The sequence below is a fragment of the Pieris napi genome, chromosome 8 (genome assembly GCF_905475465.1).
Source record: "Pieris napi chromosome 8, ilPieNapi1.2, whole genome shotgun sequence".
NCBI classification, from domain to species: domain Eukaryota; kingdom Metazoa; phylum Arthropoda; class Insecta; order Lepidoptera; family Pieridae; genus Pieris; species Pieris napi.
The window spans coordinates 2,569,015-2,596,224 of NC_062241.1; the positions used below are offsets into that span (position 1 = coordinate 2,569,015).

Here is a 27,210-nt window from a genome sequence, read left to right on the forward strand (position 1 = left end):
TGGTAGGACGTTAATTATATAACAATTAAGAAAATGAGATTATGGCGCTATTAATAAACACCAACTAAAAATACAGAAACTCGGCAGTTTTACTTTGATAGTCAAGAGTAAAGGCCAAGCTTAATTCTAGTCGTAGACAGCCCGCTTGACGAGATTTTAACTACTGACTGAGATACGAATTAGAATCTGGACCTAGGACCTTTTTTTATTGTTATTAACACTAGACATTTCATTGTAGTAATATCATAAGGAAGCCCATATGTATTAAATTGAACTTTACTAGTTTATACATATTATATACAAATTTATGAATAGTTACTAACTTTCGCTATATCGATAAAGAACCTTTATTATTATATAACTAATATTACATAATATAATGTCAAAGCTATTACAATATTATATTTTTATGATAGCTGCAAGATTTTGTGACATAAAAGTTATGAATATTTAATTGACGAGACATAAAAGGTACAATAAATTAATCAATATAATTCGTTACGTAATACATAAGGTATAGTTTTTTTTATTTAAAATATATTTCTTTATGATTGAGTTTGTAATTATATAAATGAAAAACTCTTTTAAATTGGTAAATGCCTTTCATTAATAAAACGTCTCATACATTTTTGATAATATTGAATATTATCGTTATATTATAACAACACTATGATCTAACAATAATATATTTATAAAAAAAAAATTACAATTAATAAAAGAATATTATAATTTAAAACAATTTCTGAAGAAACACCAAAAAAACGACATAAAATTTAAAAATCTCGTTATTAATGTCAGATGTTAATTATGTCAGAAGTGACTTAACATGTATTGTTTAGTCACTTTAAAACTCTAAGATTATATTTAAATTTGAACAAATGTGTATAATTATAATATGTATTTACAAAGTATTATACAGTAATCAGGAAAAGCTCAATGACAAAGCAAAAAAAACAGCCGGTTTAAAAAAAATACTTTTTCCTGACCTATTAAATATAAACGCCTGCTCAATTTTTCTTAGCATTGTTTAAAAAACACATCTTAATAGACAATAAGTAATACAATATTGTTTTCACTACTGAATTTGGAGTCCTTTCTATTTTTTTTAGAAAGGAATTCATTGAGACAACATATCTCGGGTATTTTATATTTTAGTATATGTAGGATGAAACATCTAATAATTAGACATAAAGTATTATATGCTAACGTAAAGTACGTCCGCGTAAAATATGATAAAATACATAGTATGTATCGCGTGAATTCGATCGGCAGCGGCAATTGAGTTTCTCAATTAATAAAAGTATAATTAACTCTAAAAAACAAAGATTAAAGAAACAAAAAACTTTTTTATACACAATAAAACTCCCCCGCACTAGGATTCCCTGTGTCAGCCAATCTCTTCCTTTAAATATGTTGACGGTACTTGAGTATCATTTCTACATAACACATTCTTACATTTTATAATTAAGCTATTGATGCACAATAAGAATTTTCTGTTTCAGCATAGAGTTGAGAAGACGTTGTTTATCTTAGTATAAAATAAGATAATACATAATTAGTCTTACATTTGAAACCTTTAATACTTTGTTAACACCTTTGGTCTATAAAGGTGAGAATAAAAAATGAAAGATGAAAGTGTACGTTTCGATCGATTACAATAGTATTTCTAGTCTAACACGCGTTGACTTAAGATGCGTCATCTTATTACATCCGTTTAAACACATATTTAAGTACTGGTTTACCTGGATACAAGTTATATTTAAATCAGTGGCACTACAACCTTCTTAGGTCTGGGCCGCAGATTTATCTGTATCTGTTTTATGAACATTTGTCAATGTAAAAGGCAAGTGAATAACTTCCTGTGCCTGTCACAAGCCCTTGACTTTTTGTGTCTAAGGCAAGCTGGTTTCCTTCACCGTTCGAGCGAATGTTAAATGCGCACATAGAAAGAAAGTCCATTGGTGCACAGCCAGGGAAAGACAATAAGTAATACAATATTGTTTTCACTACTGAATTTGGAGTCCTTTCTATTTTTTTTAGAAACGAATTCATTGAGACAACATATCTCGGGTATTTTATATTTTAGTATATGTAGGATGAAACATCTAATAATTAGACATAAAGTATTATATGCTAACGTAAAGTACGTCCGCGTAAAATATGATAAAATACATAGTATGTATCGCGTGAATTCGATCGGCAGCGGCAATTGAGTTTCTCAATTAATAAAAGTATAATTAACTCTAAAAAACAAAGATTAAAGAAACAAAAAACTTTTTTATACACAATAAAACTCCCCCGCACTAGGATTCCCTGTGTCAGCCAATCTCTTCCTTTAAATATGTTGACGGTACTTGAGTATCATTTCTACATAACACATTCTTACATTTTATAATTAAGCTATTGATGCACAATAAGAATTTTCTGTTTCAGCATAGAGTTGAGAAGACGTTGTTTATCTTAGTATAAAATAAGATAATACATAATTAGTCTTACATTTGAAACCTTTAATACTTTGTTAACACCTTTGGTCTATAAAGGTGAGAATAAAAAATGAAAGATGAAAGTGTACGTTTCGATCGATTACAATAGTATTTCTAGTCTAACACGCGTTGACTTAAGATGCGTCATCTTATTACATCCGTTTAAACACATATTTAAGTACTGGTTTACCTGGATACAAGTTATATTTAAATCAGTGGCACTACAACCTTCTTAGGTCTGGGCCGCAGATTTATCTGTATCTGTTTTATGAACATTTGTCAATGTAAAAGGCAAGTGAATAACTTCCTGTGCCTGTCACAAGCCCTTGACTTTTTGTGTCTAAGGCAAGCTGGTTTCCTTCACCGTTCGAGCGAATGTTAAATGCGCACATAGAAAGAAAGTCCATTGGTGCACAGCCAGGGAAGAAACTTACGACCTCAGGGATGAGAGTCGCACGTTGAAGCCACTAGCCCAACACTGCTCCAAGTATACAATTTACATACATGAAAAATATAGCTTTATCAAAATAATTTCAAAGTCACGGAGATGCAAGATTTCACATGCACAATTAGTGATCATTATAATTATTTTCCAGTCGTGTCAAACATTATGCAATTACGATTTCGTCTTTGTAGGTTACCAAAAACTCGGGGCATAGGTCAACCTTCATAGATCGTCATTACAATTGATAGATTATCACGTTCTATTGTGAATACAAATTGTTTCTTAATTTTTGGCACATCTCCTTGTCACCTCAATGTCTCCGATCGTAGATAAACTTGAGATATATATCTATTGGTTTTATAAATTGGTAATGTTTTAAATGTATTATTGTGCTTGTGTGTGAGGGCAGTGTTGGCCTAGTGGCTTCAGCGTGCGACTCTCCTCTCTGAGTTCGAAAGTCCAATCCCCGGCTTTGCACCAATGGACTTTCTTTCTATGTGCGCATTTTACATTCGCTCGAACGGAGAAGAAAAACATCGTGAGGAAACCGGCTTGCATATAGACCCAAAAAGTCAATGGCGTGCGTCAGGCACAGAGGCTGATCACCTACTTGCCTATTAGATTACCAAAAAATCATTTTTTTTAATGTTGACAGTTGACATATCGAGTGACGTTCAGTTTTGCGGTCATCCAAAAAGCTTGGTGTGCTCAGCAAGGCACGACGGTACTTCACTCCAGGCCAATTCTTGCAACGGTATAAAGCGCAAATTCGGCCCCACATAGAGTACTGTTCTCATTTCTGGGCGGAAGCTCCACAGTACCAGCTCCTTCCACTTGACCGTATCCAACGAAGAGTCGAGCGGTTTGAATCGTCGACGACCAATCCTCCTGAGTAGCTTGATCCTTTGGCGTTGCGTAGAGATGTAGGCTCACTCTGTATCTTCTTCCGCATTTACCATGGAGTTATTCGGATTAATAACTGCAGCTGAGTTTTATCATCGGACGTCGAGGCAGAATATGAAATTCCACCTCGACGTCCGCCGTTCCACGACTGAGCTTTTTTTAAGGCAAGTTTTGCCGCGCACCACCGCTATATGGAAGCAGCTGTCCTTCAAGAAAAGAGCGTAGCAATTCTTTAAAGGCCGGCAACGCACTTGCAAGCCCTCTGGCATTGAGCGTGTCCATGGTCGGCGGTATCACTTACATCAGGTGAACCTCCGGCCCGTTTGCCCCCTTTTATATAAAAAAAAATGTGTGCGTGTACTAGGTGTACACACGTAAGAAGTGAAACTTCTTTATGACCTTATTTTTCGAAAAATGATCTACTATATGCAACTTTACAGAAATTGGTTAAATAAATTTAAAGTTTAACAAAAGGCTTTTATTATCATAGACATGAATACAAATACAATTATTTCATTTTAACTTATTACTGTACTACTATGTAGTACTAAGATTATTACAGAATTTCATTAATTGTAATAGAATTATTAGTATTACTATCATTGTTATCGTTATTATATATTTTTGGTACTAATGGCTTCGAATCTCTTCGGATAAACCGTGGGTGGGGACAAGAAAAAGATGGCGCGTAACCGAAAAATGTGACAAAGGTGTGTAAATTTTTTTCCAACGCCGATAAAGAAGTTTGACTTCAAAAAGCAACATGGCGCGTAACCTGCTACAAAATTTCTCCCATACGTCGATAAAGAAATTTCACTTCAAAAGATGGCGCGTAACGGAAAAATGTGACGCGTAACGAAAAAATGTTACACTATTTTTTTTCCAACCCCGATAAAGAAGTTTCACTTCAAAAAATATTTGAAAAAGGAAAATCCTCAAAGAATACGCCCAACAAAGATACCGAACGGAATTACATCCACTGATAAAACACATTCAATAATAAGTGCAGAAAATACTCATGTTATTTTAAGTCTGGCCAACCGGAACACGATAGTCAGTCTCGTCGACACTTTTGAGCTGAAATCATCAAAATGGTTTTTAAAAATAACGTAGCAAAATTTACGTTAGTATTCCTATTCCACCATGTGTTGAGTGATGATTTGAAAAGGAGCTTAACATTTGTGATTGATGATACTTATTCCATGTCTGAAGACATAGATCAAGTTAAAATTAAAACTAGTGATGTTTTTAATGCAGTGCTGAATTCGAAGGCATCAGAAATTGAGGACTTCGTTTTAGTCACTTTCAACGATCCAGGTTAGTCTTTGTGATTAAAACAAATAAGATTAATAAATACTCTTTATTCCATACAACAGGCAAGCCGGCTCTTGCCAGTTCACGGCGTATTAGATGTTAAGAGATACTGCCGACCATGAACAATACTCAGCCAGTCGGCCCATAAGTGCGTTGCCGGTCTTTTAAGAATTGGTACGTTTTTTCTTGAAGGATCCTATGTCGAATTGGTTTGGAAATACTTCAATAGGCAGCTGGTTCCAAGTAGTGGTGGTGCACGGCAAAATCTGCCTTAAAAAACGTTTAGTTGTGGAACATCGGATATTGAGGGGACACGGGTGGAATTTCGTATTCTGACTCGACGTCCGATGATGAAACCCAACTCCTCTGAAAACTTTTCGAGGTAAATGCGGTAGAAGATTCAGAGTCTCCTTTCTCTCAGCAGCGTCAAGGGATCATGCCAATCGGAAAGTGACTGGACATCTCGTGTTACTGAGCACACCAAGCTCATTAGTGGTTGATTAGCATTTCCTTTCAAATAACCGCGAATCTAAATATCATTTTATACGTCTGCCTAATATTCTGATGCTGGCTGAGGGTTAAAGGAACGTGTCTTCAAAGAGAGAAGTCGCTAACAAAGAGTGTTTTTTTAGCCGAAGAAAAGTTCAAACACACCACAAGTGCAAGTCTTTGTGTCTTAAATTGGACTAGATTCAACTCCAACCCCAATCAATCCTAGACGTATAAGAGTTTCAACTTCTGACACAAGTTTGTCACGCTACTGAACGGCAACTAGCCTAAAAATACCTGCACGGCCAGAGTTAAGAATGTCCCAAGTGCTTTCGTCCGCATTTATTACTCATTACTTTTATTACTCTGTCTGACATAAGCATGCCTAAAACAAAAAACAATATAAGTACATGTTAACGAGGCATGGAAGGAGCATGCTAAACATTTAAAATGTACACAAGACGCGCATAAAAATAAGATCAGAGACGAAACCAATTGATGCTCTAAGCCACGCCAAAGAACTGAAGTCGAAGTGTGCGGGTGCGGAGTGCGCCTCACAGATGGACGAAAACACAGGTGGACGAAAACAGTAGCAACATGGAGAGTCCCATCAGGCAAACGATACAGAGGCAGACCTTACACTCGATGGGATGATGACATCAAAAAAATAGCTCGGGATAGAGAAAGATGGCATGCCTTGGAGGAGGTCCTTACCGAAGAGGGTTCCTCACACATACTACCTAAAAAAAATATTTACTAACACATAGGATTTTTAGATATTAGTGTATCAGAAAATAAATTAAGGTTAAAAATAAATAAAATAATGAATAAACTTTTATTATTCTACAGATGTTGAACCACGAACAAAAACGAAAGAGGAAAAAGTATTCCGTGCAAGACTAAATGATATTTCTGTTCATGGGGGCGATGATTGTCCTGAAATGTCATTGACAGGAATAAGCTTAGGGATTGATGAGAGCAGGCCATACTCACTGTTTTATGTTTTCACTGATGCTACTGCGAAAGACATACTTTTGTATGACGAGGTTCAAAGAAAAGCCTTAAAGAAATTCATACAGGTTCAGTATTACAATAGTTTAAGTAATACATGTTTTAAATACATATTCAAATCCTCTCTTCTCTCAATGATGACACTTTAAGAACAATCTGCTTATCAAATCATTTACCCTCATATAAAAGCAGAAAGATGACAGTAATATCCATAAGCTTAACATAGTTTTCATAGTCATTAGTTTTGAATATTATTTTATTTATTTTTATTTGTGGTTGTTTGTTTAAGTTTACCTTGATAGATTGCTCGTGTTCTAATGTGATGTGTGTTCAATTTGTGATGTCTTATTTTCTTGTAGGGTTTAGGCATACACATTGTTTTAGAACGTATAAATAAATAAATATCGTTTTGCTTGCTATAGTCAGAGAGAGAGAGAGAGAGAGAGAATTTGCAAAGAATACAACTTCATAAAACAGCATTTGGATGGTTTAAACCTACTATAAATATATAACCTAAACACAAAAATAGGTATATTTACTACTAAGCTTCTTTTTCTCTTTCTGCCTAGACACCAGTACTTTTCTTACCTCCTAATGTTCTTATACAATCAAAAGGTAACATTCTTACTGACGGGAGATTGTAATGAGAGGAATAGTCCTAATTACAATGTATACAAGGAACTCGCTAAGGCCACAGGAGGCCAGGTGTTCAATATCGCAAAGGACGAAGTACAAAATGTATGTATATACCTTACTAATTAGAATCTAATGAGGAAGTCTTTCGGCCAGTAGAGACTCAGTTTTATTTACATTAAATGATATATGTATGTGGGCCCTAAAGTGGGACTGTGAAGTAACAAAGTCAACTATATTATAAATTTACTAAAAATATTATTGTAAATTGAGGAACAGAAATAGATAAATAGAGAAATAATATTGATTTGTTACTGTAAGAACAACTACTAAAAGCATTTTATGCCCGACGTTTTGTATGCACGTTGTATTTCCCTCAACATCCTGCTGATATTGAAACCTTGGAATCGAATGGTTGAACAACCTGCCCTTGAAATCGGGAATGCTATCTGTATCGCTATTGGAGTTTTGAAAGTTATATAAATTAATTACTATTATTTTAGTTATTATATTTAAGGTTTGTTATTTTTTTTATATTTATTATATATTCTTATATTTACATTCATAATTCATACACATTTGATTCACAGAAGAGTAAATGTTCGCCGTATTATTTTGATCTTGAGCAATAATATTCTCAAAAGTCTGACTTTCTTTTTATGGGTTAGTCTAAAACCATGTAATTAAACATTGAAAATGTATTTGATTTCAGATATTGAAATTTGTAATTGAATCAATTAAAGATAAGAGAGTAAAACTTTACAATCGAAACTTTCCAGCTGGTGATGATGAAAAAATAACAAAACAAATGCCTGTAAGTAAAACCACTATTTTTTAAATGTAAATAATAATACGACTGTCCCGCTTATTCTGGGGGAGACAATATACAGCTCAACTGAGAAGAAGAAAGAGTATACTCCTACAAAGGCCGGTAACGCACCCACTAAAATGTCTGTCCATGGGCTGCAATGTCTGCCCTTTTTGGGCGTCCCGTAGGCTCACTAGCCCCACAATACAAATTTAACAAAACCATTTAATTTATGGGTCAATGTCGTATTTATTAGATCTCGGTAAAGGGTTATGGATTAGACAAATTTATACATGTATTATGTATCAATAAATTAAAGGTACGTAGATAATAAATCCGAAATAATTGTTAAGCCAGGTTTTTGCGTAAAATAAATAAGGAATCATCTTATATTTTTTATTGGCTGTTTAAAGTGTTATATAAACTTAGCTATAGACAAGGTGGTGATCATCCTGTCCATGACTTCATCTATCTTTGGGCGCGTCCTAAATATACGATATTTTCCTACACGGTATAAGTTATTAATACTTCAAAGTTCTAACAACTCACGTTATTTTGTTATTAAAATAATATTTCTTTAGTTTTCAGTTGATAGCAAAGTGCAGTCTCTTACACTGTCTCTTGTGGGCAAGGATGCTCATATTGTTGTGAAAGATTCTAAAGGAAATGAAGTAAAAGTAGAACTTATTATGGATTCTAAGGAAACTTATGTAAGTTAAACCGTATATATAGATAAATTAGCATTCTGTAATTGAAATCAGTGGCGCGGGCCACTACCTTTTATTAATCAAATAGGTAATGTGATTAGCCTGACACACGCCGTCGAGTTTTAGCTCCAAGCAAGCCGCTCATGATATTCTCCTTCACCGTTCGAAATTAATTTTATTAGTGCACCGCCTGGCATCGAACCTACGACCTCAGATATGAGAGTCGCATACTCAAAACACAGAATCTGCACCAGTGTTACTCAAGTTTATGTAACAGGCTGTCGTGAAGCAGTCATTTTATGATTTGGCATTCTGATAAACAATAAACTACAAGCTCCCACCTTTTCAGAATGCCAAATCATAAAATGACTGCTTCACGACTGATTTGAGAGCGACCGCCGATGCGAAAACCGCTGTGTGAGTTCGAAAAGTGAGTTACAGAATCGCCGGGCTGTTCTAAAAAAAAATTCTTTATATAATATATCGGTAAAGAACCAATAACAGTATGTATATAGGATGTTATTTATATGAATGAATCATAGATATTATTTTAATGTAACTTTGAACATTTGAAGGTTAGTTACGAATGCTATCTGCGGAAATGACGGAAAAGATTAGCTGTGATTTAATATTTACGGATTACTTCAGCTATTAAATATCATGTTTTTTTTAATAGCTATTAAAATAGATTTGTCAGATAACGACGGAAACCAAATTTGTGCTATACTATGTACGTATTAAAGAAATAAAGGGTTCAATACAAAAAAAAGTGTGTGTACTTATGTACACGAGTTAGAAGTTATACTTCTTTGGCGTAACAAGATAAAAATCTTTTCAAAAATTTTGTAGAAAAAACTAAAATGACAATACCTAACTTCAGGTTCAGATTTCTTGTGACGGTGTGCGCGCGAATCGTAAAAATTTACTCTCATAATTTTTCCCTAACGCCCTAAAAGAAGTATTACTTCAAAAAAAATTAAGTTTGGATTCAGAGGGAATGGCTGTCACTGACAGCAGCTTTTGCTAAGAAAGTTTCCTCAAATGGCGCACAGAATGCAATCGTCACGACATAATATAGTGAATTGGCTGGTGAAGAGCTCGCATACGTCATCTAAAGGGACAAATTTTCTTTGACTAGCAAGACTTGAGCTCAGGCCGTTGAATAAAAAGTTGTCTAGCTATGCAAACACCGAATAAATCACCAGATATTAAGATTTTATTTCTTTAGTTCCCGTTGGATCTTCTCTTAGACCTGAACTGGACCTCTAGGACTTGCAGACCTCTTATTATTTCAGATAATGTTAACCTATTTAATTAAACCGGTTACAAAAAGATTTTAGTATATTTAAATTTTAGATAGTTAAAATGAGTCCAGCAGTGCCCGGTGATTTTACAGCTGTAATAGAAAGCACCGGCGAATCAACTCTAGATATTAAGGCATCTACTGACGTATCATTTCAATACGGATTTTTAGTAATATCGCCGACAACTGTTGAAGATTGCAAGAAGGCTGTTCCTAGGCCCGTAGCAGGTTAGTAACATCATTCCACACTCTCACATTCCCTGCGTGTGTTTAGTTACTTTGCATATTTTAATACATAGTTCTATCATGTTATACTTTCTAGATATCTGTGTGCCCTTTGTTGGCAAAAGCTTCCAACAAATGCCACAATTTCTGTCTGCACTGTGACACTCTCTGCCATGTACCTCCTGCTGCACCTGCTGTTTCCTCAATCTGTTCTATCCACCTACTAAACTGTCTTCCTATTTTGCGTTTTTTCCATTTTTCTGTTCTTCTTACGTTCTCCGCCCATTTCCACTTACGTTTATATATTTTTGACATCTGCTACTTACTAAGGTTCTACATAATGATGTATTCTTTATTTTATCTGTATTTTCATTCCTATCATACATCATGCCATCGATCTTTAATACACCTGTAGTATGGTATGATGCGCTTTATTACGTTATTTTTTATTGGTTTATTTCTTAAAAATTTATTATTGAATGCTGCTTATGTTTTTTGCTATTAGCCAGGAACCACGGTAGAGCCGTAGTCCCCCACAACAAAGTGTGCGGACTAGCGTCAGAATAATTTTAACAAGAATTTTATTATAAATAAAGTATTATTAAAATATTTATATTAAAAGCCTGGTTAAGAACGTAACGCTAAAAACAAAATGATCCTTCTAAGGCTTTTGGCCCCAAAAAAACCTTTTTAATTATCTTCCCTGGATTATCTGCACCCTTATCTAGACGATTAAATGCTTTAATCTAGGTCTAGGGTTTAATACCTTAGATTTATTAAATGAATTATAATATTTTTTAGGTGAAAAAACACATCTAAATATAGAGTTATCTTATAATGGAAATGATGTGGAATTACAATCTGCCGAAATACTGGACTTGAAAGGAAATTTATTAGAAAAAAAGCCGCTACGCATAATTAAAAAGGGAGACAACTTTTATGTGACAGACGAGTTTATTTCACCAAGTGATATGTTTAGAATCGCTGTAAGTGTATTTTTGATGCATTATATAGATAAAAATATATTTAAACCCCGGTAAATCAGATTAATTTATTAATACGTATTTATTATTCATTTAATTATTATAATATATCTAGTACTGACTTTGATAAATTATGTTATTTATTTAATTATTAAATATTCTTAAGCATTTATATATATTCTATAGGATTTTTTTATAATACCCTTTATATATAAAATTAATGTATTCAACAATTCATTAATTTAAAATAAATAGCTCTTCAGATAGCTCTTTAGACGTTGCCGTTCCATCGTGTTGCGTTTTTGCGCCAAAGTTATTTTCCACAAGTAGTCGTATTGAAAAATAAATTCACCATTATTATAATATTAACGATTTTTTTTCAAGAAAGTGTATTAAAATAACGTATAAAATGAATCGGCTGATAAGTTCAACATTGCAACATGAATGCGCGAGTGTACTGGAGTACTCGTGTCATATTGAAGCTCTCAACTTAAGAAATTTGCATCGTTGCGTCTAATAACTATCTTTGATTTTAAAGGTAAATGGAATCGTTACATCAACAAAAGAAAACATCAGAAGAGATGCCATAACAGCTGTTGAGCCTTGGGACAAAAAAACTAGTGCGGGTACGTAAGTTAAAATATTAAAAAAATTTTTAGTTAACATTGATTAGATATTTAATTGGTTTTAAACTAAGTTCGATTACGCATTGAGTAATTTAAAGTGATAATGAGTAGAAGAGAGTGATTTATTATACAGTATACACATCTTTTTTAATAGAATAGGGGGCAAACAAACGGGCAAGAGGCTCACCTGTTGTTAAGTGATACCGATGCCCATGAACACTAAGCCAAAGGGCTCGCGTTGCCGGGGTTTGAAAAATTGGTATGCTCTTTTCTTGAAGGACCCTATGTCGAATTGGATCGGAAATACTTCAGTGGGTAGCTGGTTCCACATAGTGGTTTTCTGAGTCAAAAACTGCCTTAAAAACGATCAGTTGTGGAACGACGGACGTCGAGGTGATACGTGTGGAATACGCACGCATTCAATAGTTTCAGCGTCATTTATTAAGCCCGACTAAATTAACTATGATTAGTAGCAACACTAAGTATAATATTAAAGAAAGAAATAAATCAATCGAAATTTTATTGGTCAGGGTTTAAAACAGTTTTCCTGAATGGATTTTAGGAGCTGGCAGCGAAAAAGAAGTTAAGCCAATAATAAAGGAATTGAAGATCACAAACGATGACAAAAACTCAAAAATCCAAATAACCTGTAATGTTGAAGGTTTTCCTGAACCCGATATTCTTTTGTCTGATGCTGCCGGCGTCTTTTATATTGGCAATGTAAGTTTAATGATTTTGTTCGAAAAGAGATTTTGGTATATTGTAGAATAAGTGTATGAGCAGTTGTGGCACGCGACTCTGCCATGATTTGTCACTAATCATGGCAGTGAATTCAGGTAGTGTCAGAAAGCAATGGATTGTTCATTCTATGCGTGCTAAAGGAAAATATTGTGAGGAAGCCGGTATGCCTAAAAACATAAATAAATCAGTGACGCTACAACCTCTTTTGGTCTAAGCCTCAGATTTCTGAATCTGTTTCATGATCATTTTAAATCTAATAGGCAAGTAGGTGATCTGACACACGCCGTCGACTTTTTGGGTCTAAGACATGTCGATTTCCTCACGATGTTTTCCTTCAACGTTCGACCTAATGTTAAATATGCCCATAGACAGAAAGTCCATTGGTGCACAGCCGGGGATCAAACCTACGACCTCAGGGATGAGAGTCGCACGCGGAAGCCACTAGGCCAACACTGCTCAAAAAAAAACTGTTCAATATAGTGATAATGAGTAGGACGCAATTATGTTATATGAAATGTTATTTTATTTTGCGACGTGGTCATCGTATGTTTATTAACTTTGTATATAGGTTGTTTTAAGATAAAATTCAATTTTTAATTAATATAGAGTGGGTTCCATCAATTGATGATGATGAAGATGAACCTCAAGTCTTTGTAGAACTAGTTTAGCAAGTTTTAAACGCCGTTGCTCGCCTCTTTGTTATTGCTTTAAAGTCCTCGTAGTAGTGGATTAAGGTATTCGATCATTACCATCCATTGACTTTCAAAATAGTTGCATATAATTTATTACCTCGCGAATTTTATGCATTTTTAAGAACACATTCCCGAAACAAACATGTAAGTTCTTTTTTTAAGAACAGAAGAGAGTTCATTGCTTTTGTATTATTATTATATCTAATGTCTGATATTTTTTTTTTCTTTCCAAGGAGAATTTATAGCATTTTCACTTTTTATTGAACTGTCCTCGTGCTTGAAAAAAAAAATTTAAAAAAGTTATACAAGAGTTGCAGCACGACAATTTTTTTTTGTAAAATAAGTTTTCCTTATTTTAGATTATTGTTATTTCCATAAAACGAATTTAGAAAAAGAGAAAATAGTTTAAAAACTTAATAGACCAGTGCCGATAATTTTTGAAACCAAAAAAAATTACAGTAGGATGAAACCCATTAGAAAAGCAGGGGAATATGATCAAAATGAAAGGAAAAATAAATTACGGTCGATCTGAGGTCGGGATGGGGTAGGGGGGGAGTTTTAAGGGTAAAAAACGGTTTATCTCGATTTCCGGCAAAACTAAAAGTCCTATCGAAGAAAACTAAAAAAGGGAAGTATTAAAAGTAGGGAAGGGGATGACGGGTCTGGGCGTTACTGCATACGATTTTTTGCATTTTCTGAGAAGATTTACTATGGTAACATATATATATTTTTTTACCATAGGAAAGTAGAGATTTCAACGCACTGAAAGCACATCAACTTTTTGAAAAAAGCTGAAATTTTGACGTCAGAATTTTCGATTGAAAATTAGGGTGTTTTTTCGATATTAATTCAAAATAAGGTGAAAAAATAAATATTTTTAATCAAATAAATTACAGTATATTTGGGACATAATAAGGTAAGTTTTCACCAAATTTCGTTTAAAAAAATAAATTTTTGTAAAAGATAGAAATAAAAAACCAAAAAGTTGGTTTTTTGAATTTTTCACCTAAATTTTGAGGTTATGTGAAAAATCTGCAAATGCAAAAGTTGTAGATCTTTTTATTGCCTACAACTTTGCCATTTAACTTTCTTCGATAGGACTTTTAGTTTTGCCGGAAATCGAGATAAACAGTTTTTTACCCTTAAAACTCCCCCCCTTCCCCTTCCCGACCTCAGATCGACCGTAATTTATTTTTCCTTTCATTTTGATCATATTCCCCTCCTTTTCTAATGGGTTTCATCCTACTGTAATTTTTTTCACTTTTTATTTATTTTAAAGGCTATCTGCACTGGTCTATAAACAAATACAAGTATTTAGACTTTACTCATGTCTCTATATTCCAAAAAATATTAAACATAATATTTTAGTGTTCCTATTGCGAGTCTTCGACTCCCGGTGATATAATTTAATTACTTATTATTACAGAAAATATCAATCGACGTATCATCATTCGTCAGTATATTTGAAACAACAAACGACCGAGAAAATATTTTTAATTGTAAAGCAACTAATTCGATGGGACTTGACGAGAAATCGATTGATTTTAAAACTTTGTTAGAAGCTCCGAAGATCGATACATCTGTCAATGAGTATTTTGAAGAGAGGGGGAAAAGTCTTGACATATTTTGCAGGTATTTTAACGTTTAAGTGAACACCTTGTTGCAGGCTTAATACTTACTATTTATAGAGAAAAATCACAAAAGGACATTGACAATATGGTATGGTATAATTATCGATAGATGCCTTTATGTACTACTAGATGACCCGGCTAACTTCGTTCCGCCTATGGGCGTGACCGAACAGGGGCGCGGCAGCAACATGCGCCATTTTTGGGACACAACAACGAATGCTCAATACGAATTAGGGATGCTCGATGATCATCAATGTTCGATGAGCATCGATTTTGAAAGCAAAAACATCGATGTTGATAAGAAAAATATCGTTACATCGATGTTAATGGAATCGATCATCAATGTTAGCTCACGGCCTCGGCACGACCAATGCAAGTTACGAAAAAATTTAAGTTTTCTATGAACGCATCCACAAATCACACTTCGTTCGTTCTTATATAAAAGGTTAGATCAAAACATTTTTTATCTCAGCTATTACATATGATATATTATTTATTATAGGGTCATAAAAGGAAAACCAAAGCCTTCAATCAAATGGTTCTACAAACATCCATCATCGAATAAATTTACGAAGTTGCCTACTACCGGAAAAACGTTACATATAGACAAATTGGGTATAGGCAATACTGGTACATACAAATGTAAGGCTAATAATCCGAAAGGATTCGACTCAGCCGACATACAAGTATATGTCCTATGTAAGTTTTAATTATGATTCTAAAATATCACACTTAAGTAAAGGACATATTACGTATTACAAATTGTATTTACATATATCATTTAGGGTAAATGTTCATTTAAATCTTTTTTTTATTGACGTTCATTACATAGTTACTGTTATAATTAAATAACATTTGATTTGTATATTTCTAACTAAAATACCTATGATTACTAAACAATCAATCAAAATAATACTCAAATATGCGTTTCCATAAAGTTTAGATTAGAGCAGTATTGGCTGGTGGGTTCAGCGTGCGACTCTCATCCTTGAGGTCGTAGGTTCGGTCCCCGGCTGGGCCCTAATGGACTTCTTTCTTATGTGCGCGTTTAACATTTGCTCGAACGGTGAAGGAATATCTTGAAAGGAAAGCCGGCTTGCCTTAAGAGGTGTCAGGCACGGGAGGTTGATTACCTACTTGCCTATTAGATTGACAAATCATCATGAAACAGATAAATATATCTGAGGCCCAGAGCTAAAATGGGTTTAAGTGCCACTGATTTATGTTTTTTATTACATTTTAGATCCTCCATACATCAGCACGGCTTCAGAAAAAGTTTCTGTCATAGTCGGAGAGCCTGTTACGATAGACTGTGATGTTAGTGGTTTACCTTCACCCAAGGTGCGATGGTTATACGAAGGGCGGGAAATCACAAGCGGTGGGCGGTACAACATTTACAGAAATCTTACGTTAAGGTGAACTTATATTGCATTATTAATCGAATTCTTTTTAGAAGAGTGGGTAAACGAGCAGAAATATCATCTGTTCTTAAGTGATACCGCCGCTCATGGATACTCTCAATGCCAGAGAGCGAAAGCATCGCCGGTCTTTTAAGTGGTAAGGTGCCTAAGTCGTATTGCTTCGGAAATACCTCGACCAAGCTGTTTCCACAGAGTGGTGGTGCGCGGCAAATGTCTTTAAAAACGCTCAGTTGTGGAACGACGGAGGTCGAACGGAATTTCATATTTTGGCTCGGCGTTCGATGAAACTGTATTTATATTTTGGACCGTAATAGTAGTAATATGGATTTTTCCTTGTTGATTTTTTTAACAGTTTTCGTAATGTTCCTATGATTGTTGACATGCATTACCTTTGCTTTCGAGTGTAAATATTTATAAAAATACTCTTCTACTCTTCTGTATAATCATTTCTTAACCTTATCCTATCCTCATCAATCGTGACTTTTCGCTGTTCATGTATTTGTAAGATTAGTTTTTAAGTTTTTAGTTTGTTATTAATATATATTTTTTTTTGTATTACTTTAGATTAAGGATTCTGCACTTCTCGCACGCATCATGTGTCTTTTATTTAGTTTTTCTCTTAACTAGGGTTGCCTGGAAGAGATCGCTTATTAGCGATAAGGCCGCCCGTTGCATCCCTTATAATTTTTATGTATTGTGTTTCTTATATTATTAGCAACGAAGTGTAAATAAATAAATAAATAAATACTAATAATACATAGGTATACATCATTAAAATATTTTACTGCATTTTGTACTATTATGGAACACAATTGTATCTTACACATCTGCTGAAGTAAAGATATACAATTTTTTAAATTACTTTTAGGTGTGAATATATATTTTGTACAAATTAATTGTTCTAGTTTCATTGCTACTGATAGTGACACGGGCGCGTACAAATGTGAAGCATCTAATAGCCTTGGCAACGCAAAAAGAGAGGTGCATGTGGATGTCAACGTTTTTAGTAAGTATTTTTTATAATTTGTGTTAGGTATAGTTTTGGGCCCTCACCTAATAACTTACGTGGTCTTTTAGCTACACTACTATGGACCGATCACATATTTTGAAGTGTATTCTAACGTTAGAACAACGTTAGACGCAGAATACGCTGAAAATACTTTCCTATATAAAAAAAAGTACATGTTATGACAAATTGAGATTAAGTGATAAAATAATTGCTAGATTGCTATTAAAACCGTTAAAGAATAAAACAATTATTGCGTCTCCTTTAATACTTTAAACTTTAAAGTTTATTAAATAGAGTAAACATTATTATTAATTAAAACGATACATAGACAAGCCATGGATGAACATAAGAGAAATAAAAATACTAAGTACAGCGAGAAAATGCTACTAGGACTGGCCAAACTTTTTAAATTCTTTAGTTTTCTATTTACCCATAATTTATATATTATTATAATGTTAATTAATAAAATACCACTGAATAAGTTAACATCTGACTTTCCGCAGTTCCAGCATCAATAAAGTCACCACTTACACGCGTTTATGAATTGGATGTCGGCAGTAGCGTGAGTTTGGACTGTGTCGCCGAAGGAACACCAAAACCAACAGTCGAATGGTTGTATAAGCCTTTCCTTGGTTGCTGTGAGAAAATAATAAGGTACTTTAAATTAAGCTTTTGTACGTATATATATCATACTAATATAATAAACGCGAAAGTTTGTAAGTATAGATGGATGTTTGCGTAAAAACTACTGAATGGATTTTAATGAAACTTTACAATATTGTAGCTTATACATGTGAATAACACATAGGCTATAATTTAAAAAGATATTGCGTAAATTGTCCATACTATCAAGTAAGTAGGAAAAAAATCTTCCATCTGCGAGCTACTCGTATTCTGCCTAAACCGCTAGAGTTCCACATATGTAATGTATGATGAAAATGTTTATCTTAAATGGTCCTACAAAAAATCCCGCCTCAGTATACATATAAGATATATCTATATCTTATATGTCTGAAGTCAATAGAACCAAAATAGTCTACCATAACTACAATAAAAATTCATAATTTATTTCAAATGCACATTTGATAGATTTATTTATGATTTCAGCGCAACCTTTGATAATAATACATATGCGATGGACCACATGTTAGTCAAACAGGCGGGTTATTACATTTGCACAGCGCAGAACAGCAATGACGATGTCAAATTATACTATGAAGTTTATGTTGAAGGTAATATAGATTCCAAACTGACTATTTATTCCTTCCATATTTGAGATAATTCAATTTTTTTTTAAACGGGCATGATGCTCACCTGATGCTAAGTAATACCGTCGCCCATGGACATACATTACCAGAAGGCTCACAAGTGCGTTGCCGGCCTTTTAATACGCTCTTTTCTTAAGGGACCTTAAGTCAAATTGATTCGGAAATAATTCAGTGGGCAGCTGGTTCCACATAGTGGTGGTGCGGGGCAAAAACTGCCTTTAGAAACGCTTACTTATGGAACGACGGACGTCGAGGTGATACGGATGTTATTTCCTGCCTTGACGTCCGGTGATGATCCTCAGCCTCCTGCCCGGTTGTAAATAAAAGAAGCTTGGAATAACAGTACAGCTTCCTTCGTCCATAAACACTAAGTTAGCTCCCATTTTGTTTGGGCAGAAAAAACAAAAGCACAATTAAATACAAGTAAGTATAAGTAATAATTACATAATTTTTATTATGTAACAGCTCCGCCATCGATTGTGAATAATTTGATTTCGAGAAAATTTACGGCTGTTGTTGGAGATTTATCTTTGAAAATACCTTGCAACGCCACCGGACATCCGAAACCAGACATTTTATGGATGAAAGATGGATTACCTCTTGCTCTAGGTAATATTTATTTATTGTAATTGTATCAAATTAAAAAAATACAGCCTAACTCGATATAACTTCACACGATTTATACTCGAACATACGCACACACATCCATTCACATACTCACACATTCACCCATATTTAATGTCTTTTACGAGTTGTGTTTGATTAGTTTTAACACTTGTACCATTGACCTCGGAATAATTGTTATCTATTTACCCACAACACATGGGACTCCCTAGTGTTTAGCAATAGATGAATTTTGTCACAACCTGAAACAAATGAATAAAGTTTTTATTAAATTATACATGATTAATAATATAAACCCAAACAGTAAGAAAACATTTTATTATTAGTATTTATATTCGCGCATACTATGCTAATTTATAATAGGGAAGAAATAATGAAAAAATTACAACAAAGAATTCTTAAGGCAACATATTGACTTAGTAAGTTATAAGTTTCTAAGCTAGCTTCATCATCTTGCCTAACAGACTTACCTGAAAGGTCAAAAGCTTTTGAAAGATCGAAAAATGACATATTTTTAAATGCAGGTACAAATTATTTCGTCGACAATGGAACATTAATAATGAGAGACATAGATATTGCTTTTGCGGGTAGTCTGATCTGCATAGCGACAAACAAGTATGGGAGTGCAAGTGAGACATTTGAAGTTGACGTTTTAAGTAAGTTTTGTTTTTCTTTCTTTTGGGTTAGCTTTTGATTCGCTCTAATTAGAAAACGCAGCACTACCATGGTGGCAGACAATATTTCTGCGCAGCCTTGCGATTCTGTAACTCACTTTTCGAACTCACACAGCGGTTTTTGCATCGGCGGTCGCTCTCAAATCAGTCGTGAAGCAGTCATTTTATGATTTGGCATTCTGATAAACAATAAACTACAAGCTCCCACCTTTTCAACTTTTCACCTGTGTGTTAAATGTGCGTAAACAAAGTTACAGAGTAGTGATTGCAAAAGCAGCTGATCAACCCTAACGTCGATCGTTCAAATACTGACTGTGCCGATTTGTTCATACCGTGAAACATCGGAGAAATATATCAGAAGACTGGTTATGATATTTATAATAAATCAATGAAACACTCAGAAATATATTGTTGAGTCTGTACGGAAAGAGAACTGTCGTGGAGTATGAGGTCATGAATAATATTATTCGATATTATATTTAAAAAAAGAATTTTTAATAAATTAAATGACTCGTAGCAAATAATATTATACCGTCCAGAGCCTAGTTTGAATTACTGTCACATAGGTTCTCTTCCCACACTCCAGCGCCACTAGATTATCATGCCTAAAGCTCTTTATTATGTATTAGAACAATTGGCTAAAATTAAACCTATGTAGTATGTATGTAGGTTATTAAACCCTCTTTTTAACCTATACAGCATAGTATAGCATTACTGGGTCATATAAAACATTCTAGCTATTCAATGGTTCATTTTATGTAATACTAACAAAGATCAAACATAATAGTGCACTTTTAAAATTATTTTTAGCATCTCCAGAGCTAGAAGTCACGACAAACGAACTGTGTATAAATAAAGACAAAATAAGTGATATCGAATGTAAATTACCTCATAGTAAATTGGACTTAGTGCGATGGTATAAGGTACGTAATTAATATGATAAATTGGCGAGTGGCCCACAAGTCTTAACTAACTTGACTTAATGCCCTATAAGCCCTAGATGGGGCAGAGGGCGTCCACGGTGAGACTCCATCGCGTTCGGTCTTAAGCCTCGTATTTCCCCTGGCTCCAAATCATTCCCTCATCTGCAATCGAATGATACAAGATTACTTGGGACGGATCCTAATCCTTGGGATTGATTTGCTCCAGTTCAAATATTTATGTCTGCTCTTCCTTACAATTTGTATGACTCAAATCTTGGCGATTAAAAAGAGTGGCGGAGAGTTTCTTGCTAGTTATTCTTTCTCTCTACGCCCTTGCCTTTCGAACTTGTAGTAAATGTAAATTTAGAATCAATTTAACATCTTTTCGGTTGACGTTCATAAATGTACTTGGATACCTGTATGAATAAAGTTGTTTTGAGTTTAAATTTACTTTAAAGCTAACCTACTAATACAATATTTAGGACAATATTGTAACTAACACAATAACACCGTGACTTATGATTGCCTGCTTTAATAATCCAATAATTATTATTATTACTTTTAAAGGATAAAAGTTTACTACCGGACACCACTTTGAGTTTGTTTGGACGACTGACCGATTCAGACGTATACACATGCAGAGTCAGCAATTTTCTTGACTCTAAGAATTATCAAATCAAGATCTTTGTTTGCTCAGCTCCAGAGTTTGCTACGAACGAGCTTACAACGATCGATTATGTGGAAGACAATGATGTGTTCCTTAGTTGTGAGGCGATAGGCTACCCTACACCACAGGTAAATTTAAAAGATCGGCAACGCACTCGCGAGCCCTCTGGCATTGATAGTGTCTCTATGGAGTTGCTGATAATATCCACCGAGTAATTTTTCACCACAATCTTATAATTATTTCTTAATAGGCAAGTAGAAAGTCACATTTTTGTATCAAACCATGACGGTTGGAATATTAAATACGCCGTGATTCGATCCTCAGTGTCAAGAGTAGCACACTCAAGCCCCTAAGCCCTCACTGCTCTGTGTTAATCTAGTAATAGAGTAAAACTTGTATGAATTAACTCGATGAACCCTTTTTGTATTTTGAAGAAATATTCATATATAAACATTTTTTAATGCATCAAAATCATTTAGGTGGTGTGGTATCACAATGACCGAAAATTACGCAAAACGGATCAATATATATATACAAAAGATCTCGGGACATTCACCTGTGAAGTGAGGAATGCGTTTGGAGAAATCACGCGTTCTTTTAGCATTGTAGCTCCTAGTAAGTAATATTAATTTAAAAATAGAATTAAAACCTTAGAACTAAACATTTTCGTAAGAAAATTTCTTCACATATTACCTCATCTACTAGAAAGTAAAAGAAGAAGTATTGAAGGGGGTTGGTGACCCTAGAGCTGGTGCTTTTTCCATGAGGGTTAAATTTTCGAATTACAGCGAGGAATTGTTACAGGGACCATTAAACTTATTTAAGTGTTAAATTACTATAAATTTTTATTGTAGCATATTAGTTACTTTACAAATAATAACATTACCTATGAAGGTTAAGTTAGGAGACCAATATCGTTGTAATACAACTTGCCATGTTCTAATACGAAAAAAATATTTTTAGATTGTACACTAGATGTCAGGAGTCATTTTGCGAAACCAGAACCTTTATTGTTAACCAGAACAAGATATATACCAAGATTTGATGTTGTTGATTACAAAGTTAACATACCCAAAAGTGAAACTATTTTCTTGCACTGCCGAAACAGCTACGTCGAATATCGAGGAAATAACTTGGGTGAATCTATCAACGCAGTATGTGACAAAGATTCCATTTTTAAAACCACTAATCAAGATATAGACTACAGAGATGTCAAGTGTCACGAACCTGTTAAAGCCTCTTTTAGAAACACGCGCATCAAATGCAGCTTTGCCTCAAGAAGAAATACAATAATTATGATTGGTTATGAAGTAAACACTCAGTTTTTGCCCATCTATGAAGTATGCTTTAACATAGACACAAGAGTGCCGATATATATTCGAAACTTTGTACACAAATCTTGCAGTAACGTAGCGCCATCTATAAACTTTGAAGGCGATAGCTACATGCAATTTGATTTTGATTCCTTGTATGACTGTGACAAGCAAAAGAACGACATATCCAAATCTACTTGGACGGACTTTTATAGAAAGGGTGGATGTTTTGAAAAACAACAGATGGTTAATCCCAAGGATTTGTTTCCCGGAATGCAAGCAATTGCTTTCAAATATATAAACGTCGAGCCTCAATGGAGTCACTATAAAGTGGTGAGCTATTGAATATTTCCAAAATAATAATAATAAAAAAATACATAAATCAGTTGTGACAAAATTAATCTATTGCTAGTTCATTTATCTATAGTTAGTTAGCTGGTAATGGGGAGCTGACGCCCAGAGGTGAGAACAGTACTCTATGCGGACACGAATTTGCGCTTTAAAGAGTTGCAAGCGGTAGTGATGTACTGTTCTCAGCTCTGGGTGGGAGCCTCTCAGTACCAGCTTCCAGCTTACAACGAAGAGCAATTCGAATCTTCAACGACCAATCACTTTCCGAGTGGCTTGTTCCCTTGGCGTTGCGTAGAGATGTGGGGCTCTCTGCATCTTCTACAGCTCTCAACATGGCGAGTGTTCAGAGAATTTGTTGAGACTAATACCTGCAGCTGAGTTTCATCATCGGACGTCAAGGCAGAATACATAATACCATCCGTAGCCTCAACGTCTGTCGCTGAGCTGAGCTGACTGTTGCAGTTTTTGACGCGCACCACTACTATGTGGAACCAGCTGCCTCCTGTGCATGACACACACACACGCCATCAACATTTTGAGTTTGGCCAAGCCGATTCGAAGAAGCCTCACGATGTTTTCCTTTACCGTTCGAGCGAATATTAAATGCGCTCGCTGAAGCCACTAGGCCAACACTACTCTCTATACATTTGAAGAGATCTTTGTTTTAATTTCCTCAGAATTGGGGTGAAATTGAGCGTCGTATATTTGAATTGAAAAAGACAATGAATCACGGACTTATTGTATGGAGTGGAGTTTCAGGACAACTGTCCATGCCTACTTCGTTTGGAGATAATATTAATATTGCTATATCTGATAGATATGGGCGTTCAATAGCAGTGCCAAAGTATTTCTGGAAGGTACGTGGATTTGTTATGTCCTATTCTGTAAAAGCAAAGTAATATATAACAGTATAAAAGTGGTAAAATATACCAATCAAAATTCACAAGCCTTAATATAAAAATGCTTTTAACACGAAAAGTTTAACTATCTATAAAATTGTATTTATATGAGGTTAGAAAAACTGCTTTCATTTTAGAAGCGGATCTAAAAGGTTTTTTTTCCCAATAATCTATATATATAAAAATGAAACCCGTTTTCCGTTGTCACGGCATAACATGAAAACGGCTTGACCGATTTGTCTGATTTTTTTATAATATTCCTTGAAGTACGAGGATGGTTCTTACGGAGAGAAAAATTTAAAAATATTGAGTGAAAAAGTCTAAAAACAACACTTTTCTATATTCCCATACAAAATATTCGTAATAAAACTTAAAAGTCAATTTTAACTTTAATACCATATCATAAAGTTCAAATGTTAGTGGTGGGGTTCCGGGAAGGTAAATTTTTATTTTTTGACATAATGTATTTGTTGTCTTATCAACTTTCTTTTTTTTATCTTACTAGCTAGACCGGTGTCCCGAATAGCAGAATAAGTATTTAAAAAAAATAGAGAATCGACTGTTAGGCGGTACGACGTTTGCCAGGCCAGCTAGAATTTAATAAAAATTAAAACTGGAATCCTACGATCAATGCTGTTTAGTAATTGTCAAGGGAAAATGTAGATTTTGTAGAAGATGAATTTTTAACGCTCTCTAGATGTTTATTTTACTAATTGTTGTTCGTATTCACTTATGTCTAAATGCCAATATTAGTGTTAGTAGTGTAGAATAGTATTTACTAGGAACAATTCTATTAGACGTATATATGCCCTGAATCCTATTGAAAATCTGACAATTTTTCTTCATACAAAAATAATAATTTATATTTTCAAAGTCGGTAAGGTCCTTAAACTTTATGAACCTGTTTGTGAGGTATAAAGCATTTTGTATAGTATATAATATATAGATTTCCTTATGAACGTTTTATATTTTTAAGACTTCTCTATGCAAATCTAACTTGATGGTATAAATGATATGTTTTTGTGAATAAAAAATAAATACAAGTAATGTTACATGTGACCTGCATATACATTAAAATATACTAGATATCTATCAAAGTTAAAAATAATTATTACAGATTGTTTGCGATGCGGAAAAGGAGGCATGCGTCGTTATAGTTCAAGTGAATAGTCCAGAAATCTCCTCACGGAAAGATGCTGAGAAATTCGTGCTATGCAAAGACATTTGTGACGGTGTCAGTTGGCTGAAAAACCCTGATTGGAAAGACTACATGAAGGGCTACACATTTTGCTGCACTTACCAAGAATTCCATAAAAAATTCAACGGTATTTGCTTTGTTAAAGACGTGAAAAGAGTTTTAGTTTAAAATACAACAATAACAATTATATATTTAAATTTCAATTAAATTATATCTTTCATAAATGTCGAAATAATATATTAATTAATTGTTAATTGTAAATTAGTTTTCAATAAGGCTGTATGAACTCAGAATTCCTCAGTTCCTTACAATAAATTAAGTTCTGTATGCTACCCAATGATTCGATATCAATTAAGCCTTGAAGTATTTATTTGATAAAACATGACGAATGCCGATAAGCTCTAGAAACGGGAACGAGTTATATATTAGTATTCGCGTTTATATTCGTTAAAATGTTTTTTGTTGTGTGAAACCGGAGGCCCACGGGCAGAAGGCTCACTTGATGTTAAGTGATACCGCCGCCCATGGACACTCACATTGCCAAAAGCCTCGCAAAGCTCAATAGCTAGCAAACAATATTTTAATAAACCAAGATTGAAAGCTGAGTTATATTGCTGAAAAGCTTTTCACATTTTCACTATTAAAATTAGCGTCCACGTATGCAAACTTTAATTAGGACCTATTGTAATAACACAAGCACAATAAAAAAATAATCAATAGCGCTACAACCTTTTTAGGTCTGGCCTCAGATTTTTGTATTTGTTTCATGATCATTTGGTAACCTAATAGGCAAGTAGGTGATCAGCCTCTGTGCCTGACGCACGCCATTGACTTTTTGGGTCTAAGGCAAGCCGGTTTCCTCACGATGTTTTCCTTCACCGTTCGAGCGAATGTAAAATGCGCAAAGTCCATTGGTGCACAGCCGGGGATGGAACTTACGACCTCAGAGATGAGAGTCGCACGCTGAAGCCTCTAGGCCAACACTGCCCTCACACCGTGCTTGTGTGTAATACATTTATAACATTCCCAATTTAAAAAACCAATAGATATATATCTCAAGTTTATCTACGATCGGAGACATTGAGGTGACAAGGAGATGTGCCAAAAATGAAGAAACAATTTGTATTCACAATAGAACGTGATAATCTATCAATTGTAATGACGATCTATGAAGGTTGACCTATGCCCCGAGTTTTTGATAAACTATAAAGACGAAATCGTATTTGCGTAATGTTTGACACGACTGGAAAATAATTATAATGATCACTAATTGTGCATGGAAAATCTTGCATCTCCGTGACTTTGAAATTATTTTGTTGAAGCTATTTATTTTTCATGAATGTAAATTGTATACTTGGAGCAGTGTTGGGCTAGTGGCTTCAGCGTGCGACTCTCATCCCTGAGGTCGTAGTGATCCCCGGCGACCAATGGACTTTCTTTCTATGTGCGCATTTAACATTCGCTCGAACGGTGAAGGAAACCAGCTTGCCTTAAACCCAAAAAGTCAACGGCTTGTGTCAGGCACAGGACGTTATTAACTTGCTTATTAGATTGACAAATGTTCATGAAACAGATACAGATAAATCTGCATCCCAGACCTAAGAAGGTTGTAGTGCCACTGATTTAAATATAACTTGTGTCCAGGTAATCCAGTTCTTAAATATTATGTGTTTAAACAGATATAATAAGATGACGCATCTTAAGTCAACGCGTGTAAAGCCGCATTTACATTTATCTGACGTGTTGTGTTGTAATGCATCAGAACGGTATCAGTTTCATACATTTAATATGGAAGCGTTCACATTTATTCAATGCGGTGTGTTATGACGGCTTCTGATGTGTCGTGTCACAGGCGATCCCGGTCCGCGT

General features: G+C 34.4%; 1 protein-coding gene across 1 annotated transcript; it reads left to right on the plus strand.

Moving 5' to 3' along the window:
- Positions 1 to 4,879: 4,879 nt before the first annotated feature.
- Positions 4,880 to 26,140, plus strand: LOC125051925 (hemicentin-1-like). The gene is made up of 23 exons (XM_047652552.1): positions 4,880 to 5,148; positions 6,484 to 6,713; positions 7,261 to 7,383; positions 7,991 to 8,092; positions 8,668 to 8,796; positions 10,150 to 10,324; positions 11,123 to 11,307; positions 11,843 to 11,930; positions 12,493 to 12,650; positions 14,790 to 14,995; positions 15,497 to 15,693; positions 16,238 to 16,409; positions 17,321 to 17,421; positions 17,928 to 18,078; positions 18,532 to 18,656; positions 19,158 to 19,301; positions 19,841 to 19,972; positions 20,801 to 20,913; positions 21,481 to 21,708; positions 22,060 to 22,195; positions 22,544 to 23,226; positions 23,922 to 24,101; positions 25,261 to 26,140. Exons 1-23 carry the CDS (start codon positions 4,923 to 4,925, stop codon positions 25,507 to 25,509), a joined length of 4,233 nt encoding a protein of 1,410 aa, XP_047508508.1. The 5' UTR covers positions 4,880 to 4,922; the 3' UTR covers positions 25,510 to 26,140.
- The last annotated feature ends 1,070 nt before the right edge of the window (positions 26,141 to 27,210 follow it).